At 47.3% G+C, this 6,739-nt stretch overlaps 1 protein-coding gene across 3 annotated transcripts; it reads left to right on the forward strand.

Annotated features, from left to right (window-relative positions):
- The first annotated feature begins 72 nt into the window (after positions 1 to 72).
- Positions 73 to 6,071, forward strand: HNRNPH3 (heterogeneous nuclear ribonucleoprotein H3). 3 transcript variants are annotated; one of them, XM_051800329.1, is made up of 10 exons: positions 73 to 286; positions 1,276 to 1,412; positions 1,946 to 2,084; positions 2,629 to 2,816; positions 3,208 to 3,294; positions 3,619 to 3,734; positions 4,893 to 5,028; positions 5,232 to 5,312; positions 5,397 to 5,483; positions 5,740 to 6,071. In XM_051800329.1, exons 2-10 carry the CDS (start codon positions 1,295 to 1,297, stop codon positions 5,751 to 5,753), a joined length of 966 nt encoding a protein of 321 aa, XP_051656289.1. In that variant the 5' UTR covers positions 73 to 286; positions 1,276 to 1,294; the 3' UTR covers positions 5,754 to 6,071. The 3 variants fall into 3 exon arrangements, with proteins under 3 accessions (XP_051656289.1, XP_051656288.1, XP_051656287.1); XM_051800328.1 differs by having other exon boundaries at positions 2,629 to 2,771; positions 5,775 to 6,071; XM_051800327.1 differs by having other exon boundaries at positions 74 to 286; positions 5,775 to 6,071.
- Positions 6,072 to 6,739: the final 668 nt, after the last annotated feature.

Below are 6,739 nucleotides of genomic sequence, written 5' to 3' on the forward strand. Positions count from 1 at the left end.
GACCAAGCGGGGACCGCCCCCCGCCTTCTCTTCCGAACCGCGCATGCGCCACGTGCCCTCCCGCCACCACCATCTCCCATCGCGCGTGCGCGGGTGCCTCCCAGGCAGGGGAGAGGCGGCGCGCGGCGCGGCTATCGCGATAGTCGCGCGGCCTGGACGCTCCGCTGCCCGTGGGCGCTGCGCAGGTGCGGGTCCCGCCGGCCGGTCCTGTGAGGGAGTGACGAGGCGCGTCCTGCCCGGCGTGAGCGGCTGCCGGGGCACATCCCGGGGTGCGGAGGGACTCGCGGTGAGCGGGATGGGGGGGGGGGGAAGGCGTGCGGGGCCCGCCGGGGGGCTGCGGGGGCCGGACGGAGGGGGGGGGTGTCCCTGCGCTCCTCGCGGAGCCGTACCCAGGCCCGGCGCGCGCCGGCGGCGGGGAGGCGGGGCGGTGCAGAGCCTCGCTCCCGATCGCGGCCGCCATTTTGAGCGGCGGAGCCGAGGGCGGCGGCGGCCCCGGAACAGCGGCGGGCGGGGGTCCCGGAGCGGCCGAGGGGGTGCGGGCCGGGCGGCACAGTACAGCATAGCACAGGTCAGCTGAGCTCCGGCGGGCCGAGAGGGGCGCGGCGGGCAGCGCGGCCCGAGCGGAGCGGGGCGGGCGGGAGGCGGGCGCGCCGGCGAGGCGCGGTAAATGGCGGCGGGGAGCGGGCGGGGGGTCAGGGCCGCGCTGTCGGCAGCACGGCGGGACGCGGCATCGTGAGGGCTCCGCGCCTGACGAGGCGGCCGCCGCGGCTCCCTTTGTGGCACGGTGGTGGTGCCCCCGCCACACGCCCCCCTCACACACACCCACCCCCCCTTCGCCGCCCCCGGCTGAGGGCAGACAAAGGAAGGCCTTGTAGTTGAAGCCCCCTCCTCAACTGTCTTGCCTTTAAAAAAGGCAAAAAATAAAAAAAAAACCACCCTTCCCCCCCCCAAAAAAAAAAACAAAACAGACCAAAAAAACCCTACAAAGCCTCACGGAGCGGATGTGATATGTGCTCTGAGTAAATACCGAGCTTTATGTGCCGGGCCTGCCCACGTGCTGCCCACCATCGCCGTGCGCGGGCTTCCATCCCGCTGGGATGGGTGTCCGTGTGTGCAAGCCTGCCAGGGAGCACAGTGTTACGTACATGACAGAAAGCAACCTCGTTATCCATGACGCTTGTTGTCTGAGAAAACCCGCCAGATTTCCTTTGAGGAAGGGACTTAGGCATGGAGGGAATCTCAATTTTCTTTATTTTTTGTTTCGGTTTTTCCTAGGATTTGATTTAAATAAAAAATGGATTGGAGTGGCAAACACAATGGGCCCAATGATACAACCAATGATGGGACGGTGGTACGACTCCGGGGCCTGCCATTTGGTTGCAGCAAAGAAGAGATTGTTCAGTTTTTCCAAGGTACCTCTAGTATAGACGAAGTGTAGTGGGTTTCTTTAGAGCTTTCTTGTGTCTTTTACACGATGTTTTGCACATTTTTAATAGTGGGTAATGGGGAGGATGGGAGGGATTGTGTTAAGTTAGTTTGTCTTAAGTAAGAATTTTGCCCTGTAAATGAAGCACGAGTAACCAGAGATGTAGTAAAACAGAGAATGTATCTAATTTTGTCGAGGTGGTAAAGATATTTTGCATATTGGGGTAACCTGAATGTTAGCATTTGGATCAGTTAAACTGCTTGATGGGTAGCAATATTTTCTTCATGTAACTTAGGTGGTTGTATTTTTGCATAGTCTAAACAAGAAAAGAAGTATGGCTAAATCCATAAATGTTTAATGAAAGATCATTGGCTTGTATTGTTGGGTGATGGGGGAAACAAGGTGGTTTTCTTTTTCGTTGTTGTTGTTTAGATATGCTTTAAGTATTTGCTGCAGATGGGAATGTTTCAGCCTTTAACACTGTTCCCCTTGACGGGGTTATTTGTCCTTGGGTTAAAGGGTTGGAAATCGTGCCAAATGGGATAACATTGACGCTGGACTACCAGGGGAGAAGCACAGGGGAGGCCTTCGTGCAGTTTGCTTCAAAGGAGATAGCAGAAAATGCTCTGGGGAAACACAAGGAAAGAATAGGGCACAGGTGGGGATGGAGAGTTTGGGATGGTGTTAAATCTTTATTTTTTGGGGGTTGTGGGTCAGTAATGCTTTTGGGGGGTTGGGGAGCATTGGGGAATTGGCTGTTTTTAAGAATTTTTATAACTGATCCTAAGTTAATTTGGGAAATACAGTAGATTTGGGGGGTGGGGGAGACAGTATTGCTCTGGGTAGTTTGCTGAACTCAGAAAATTGTTTCAATCGTTCTCATGTAGGGTAATTTGCAATAAATGCTGCTATAGCCAGACATTGTTTTTCAATAGTATGTTTCTCATACTGGAAAGACATGTTTTAAGCTTAATTTGTACAGCTAGAATTTTCACATAGTGACTTTTGCCACTGTAAAGTGGGGGTTTCGAATACACTTAAGATTCTTACGGTTTTGAGGAGAAACTTAAGTTGTATGGTATCTCTAGTCACTGCCATTGGCTTGTACCTTTAGTCATAGAAAACGTAGTATGGCCTTTTGTGAAATTCAGACAGCTTCTGCCTGTGTTCTTACTGGTGCCTTGAAAATCCTTTTTTATTAGATATATTGAAATCTTCAAAAGTAGTAAGAGCGAAATCAGAGGATTCTCTGACATGCCAAGAAGAATGATGGGACAACAGCGACCTGGACCATATGATAGACCATTAGGAGGAAGAGGGGGTTATTATGGAGCTGGGCGTGGAAGTATGTATGACAGAATGCGTCGAGGAGGTGGTGGATATGACGGTGGTATGTTTACCTAATGAACAGAGGTTCTGTTGTGTCATGTTTCTGACATACTTGTCAAGAAATGGCAGTACCTGCCAACACCCATTAGGTTGGACGTATTGACCTCAAAAAAACTCGTAGTGTGTCAAAAAATGCGGCTTGTTATTTAAGATGAATGTAAATAATAAGGAAACTACTTTCAGCAGAATATGATCTCTCATTTGCATGTTTCAGTCTGTTATATAAAAAGAAATGTACTTTTGCACTGTGTTCAGAAATCCAGGTTTAACAGTCCATAGAGGCTGTTGGCAAAGTGCTGGGTGCCTAAAGACTGCAAAATTGAGTGTTGTGCATGGTTCTGTGAGTTCTGAGCAGTAATGTAATCGCTCCTTTCTGTCTCTCCTTTGCACAGGGTATGGTGGCTTTGATGATTATGGTGGCTATAATAACTATGGTTATGGAAACGACGGCTATGACGACAGAATGAGGGATGGGAGAGGTAAAAGAAATTAACAGTTTGTTTAAAAAGCTTTTGCTATTTTGTGAGTGTAAGACAGTATTTTCAAGTCAAAAAATGGCTTCATTGTGCTATTTTGTAAAGAAAGAAGGTTGTTTAAAAAGGGGGGAATTGGGGACTCGTAAGAAAGGGTAAATAAATGGCTTAGGATGCTTTCTGGTTAAGGCTTGGGTTGATACATGGGAAGTGTAAATATCAAGCGTTCAGTGGTATAATTCAGTGCTTTCAGAAAAACAATAGTGATGACTTTTGGCTTTACATGATCTTAGAGGTGTGTGGGTTTTTTTGGTTTGGGTTTTCCAATAGGCATGGGAGGACATGGCTATGGAACTGGAGATGCAGGGTCGGGGTTCCATGGTGGCGGTCATTTTGTTCACATGAGAGGGCTGCCCTTCCGAGCCACGGAAAACGATATTGCGAACGTAAGTACCATGGGGAAAAGGGCCTCCTGCTCCCAGGAGTTTGCATGTTCTGCTGGGTTAGAGTTCTCAAAACTAGGGACTGCTCCGTCTGCTCCATAAAGTCACGGTCTTTCTGTGAGTTGCACAGAGTTAATGAGCTTTTAAAGGTGCTGTCTGAGGTGGGATCACCAGAGCAGTCAGCAAAGCTGTATTTAACATTAATCCTTTTACTTGGGGCTCTTCTGTTTCCGTACAAGTTGTATTGCAGAGACAACAGTTGCTGCTTTTGGTATCCTCTTTTTAAGGTTTTCAGAACTTGTTTAAGCTTATTTAGTTTCGAAAGTAACAGCAGATGTGAAACTTAGCTTGCTTAGTTTGCATATTTATTTGTTGACCTGAGCCTATTTTAGGAGGGGCAGGGTGTGAAGACTGTAGGGAGCTGTGTTTGGAGGGGATGGTATCCCATTACTTGAGCTTTTATCTGCCACCCTGATCTCTTTCATCTGCAGATTTTGGGAATGTATTCTTGTGTCATAATGTGGGGTTTGTAGGGGGAAAAGCTTTGTCGGGATACAAGGCTTATATATATTTATATGTAAGAACTCCATTCTTAAACTTGTGCTTGTTTTCTTTTTTGGGTGGGTCGGTTGGTTTGAATTGAGATGCTTTTCTTGTGTCAGTTTGATTGTTTTGTTTAGTCTAACGACTGTGTGAGACAAGGGCCAAACATCAGGCTTTGATTGGGAGCAGTGAGGAAGAGCAGTCTGATGAATGTGTAGCTTTTTTTGAATTCCATGGATGTGTCCTTGCTTTGAGAAATCTGAAGAAGCAGAGACAAATAAAAACCAGGATTTTTTCTTGTCCAGGATGGCATCATGTAAGATTGTATTGCTCAGAGCAGTGTGTGTGGGCAGGAGTTGTTTGTATATTTGCTTTCAAAGAAAGCTCCTCAAGCTCTGTCACTGCAGCTCTTGAGGCTGTGTAGTAATAATGGATCGTCAGTGTAGGTTGACCCAATGTTGAAGGTCCCCTATCCCTCTAATTGGGAAATGAGTAATTAAATTTAATGTGGTAGGACGACATTAATTGATGCAGTGCTCCACTAACCACAGCGATGGAAAAAAGTACCTGGCTTGACTTCTACGTTAATGTGATTTTTTTGATTTGTTTTATTCTTAGTTTTTCTCGCCGTTGAACCCTATAAGAGTTCACATTGATATTGGGGCAGATGGAAGAGCTACAGGAGAGGCAGATGTGGAGTTTGTGACACACGAGGACGCAGTAGCTGCCATGTCTAAGGATAAGAACCACATGCGTGAGTGTCGTGTTCCCTGGCACCCGTGGGCAGGGCTCCACAGGGCATCCAGGGTTCAGCCTGAGCTCCTGCCCATTGGCACGTGGCAAACCCGCCTTCTTGTGCTGTTCTCTCTGCTGCTTGTGTGGAGGGATGTTTGCTTTGTGCCTCTGAGTCTGCTTGGTGAAACAAAATACAAAGTAAAGCTTTCTTGCTTCCTGCAGAGCATCGATACATTGAACTATTCCTGAATTCCACTGCTGGAGGTGGCTCTGGAATGGGAGGCTACGGCAGAGATGGAATGGGTACGTGTGGATTGCACTCTTAGCTGATGTTTTGCCAGGTCTCATGAGTTCCAAGCTTGTAATGGTGCCCTTTTGGCTCCGCAGATCAAGGTTACGGCTCCGTTGGTAGGATGGGGATGGGCAGCAATTACAGCGGCGGATACGGAACTCCCGACGGCTTGGGCGGATACAGTAAGTGAGCTCTGTTCCCCCTCTTTGCTGGGACAGGGTGGCTCCTGTCTGTCTGCTGGCAGACCCGGGGGAAGGGGGGTGGGCTTTGGGCTGGGAGAAAGGAAGGAGGGAAGGAAATCATTTAAACTGTGAAGCACTCGGGGCTTCACACACTGTGCTGCTGCATCAGCTGCTGGTTAAGGGAGTGGTGCTGGAGTAGCATTAGTGGAAGTTGTCATCTGCTGTATTACCCATCCCATTTTTTTCTTTTTTCAAGGTATGTATGCATGACCTTGTGTCAATTGTTTGCAGGTCGTGGCAGTGGAAATAGTGGAGGATACTATGGGCAAGGCAGTATGGGTGGAGGAGGATGGCGTGGGATGTATTGAAGGATAGCCTTCTGCAAAACACCCTGGAAGAAACAGTCTCTGGTCTACTAGACTTTCTTACAAAATTTAATTTCTTTTGTATTTTAAGAACTTTATAATGACTGAAGGAATGTGTTTTCACAATATTATTTGGTAAGCAACAGATTGTGATGGGAAAATCTGTTTTCTGTAGGTTTTATTTGTTGCATACTCTGACTTTAAATAAATTTTTATATTCAAACCACTGATGTTGATACTTTTTATACTAGTTACTCCTAAGGATGTATTACATATTCAAGACTACCAGTCGGTTTAAGTTGTTGTACTATGGTTCCATAAAGGTGGTTGTACTGTAACTCCTATGAACACTGATTGAGTTCTGTGTAATCTTGGTCTAGTGAACAAATTTGAAACATTCACTTGTTTAAGGGGAAAAAGATAGATGAATTGATTAGTTTATTTGGTTAAAGCCTTTCCTAAACCCTTTTGATAAGTTGTATGTAGTAATTGCACCACAGCGTGAAGCTGTGGAGGCTGGAAGTCATTGTTCTGCCTGCCTTCCTTCTGCTGCCACATCCACCAGCACCAGCTCCACACCTGTGTGAACGAGCAGTACCTCTGCTTTCTCCTCCACAGAACCAAGCACCACGTTTATTTCCATGCTTTGCTGTAGCCCCAGAGCCTCCACTTCACACATGTAACCTGCAAAGCAGACTGAAACACTAGCACAGCTTTTAGTTAACATGACATAGGTCAAGCACTTGGAAGCTTTTTACTTAGTATTTTTTTCACTAACATGCTTTCAGCAAGAGTGGGGGAGTTGGAAGCAAGTTAGACTTCTTATCTTTCTTGAATTTATTGTACTTAGACACGGTTCAGCTTTTTTTTTTGCTGCTCAGAGCTGATTTG

This window comes from Manacus candei, unplaced genomic scaffold, assembly GCF_025592945.1.
Source record: "Manacus candei isolate 608988 ecotype Guabito, Panama unplaced genomic scaffold, ASM2559294v1 h1tg000050l, whole genome shotgun sequence".
NCBI lineage: Eukaryota > Metazoa > Chordata > Aves > Passeriformes > Pipridae > Manacus > Manacus candei.

Coding starts and splice junctions, on each gene's coding strand:
- HNRNPH3 (XM_051800327.1), top strand. CDS start 1,295: ATGGATTGGAGTGGCAAACACAATGGGCCCAATGATACAACCAATGAT. Junction 1,413..1,945: donor GATTGTTCAGTTTTTCCAAG/GTACCTCTAGTA, acceptor CTTGGGTTAAAG/GGTTGGAAATCGTGCCAAAT. Junction 2,085..2,628: donor AAGGAAAGAATAGGGCACAG/GTGGGGATGGAG, acceptor CTTTTTTATTAG/ATATATTGAAATCTTCAAAA.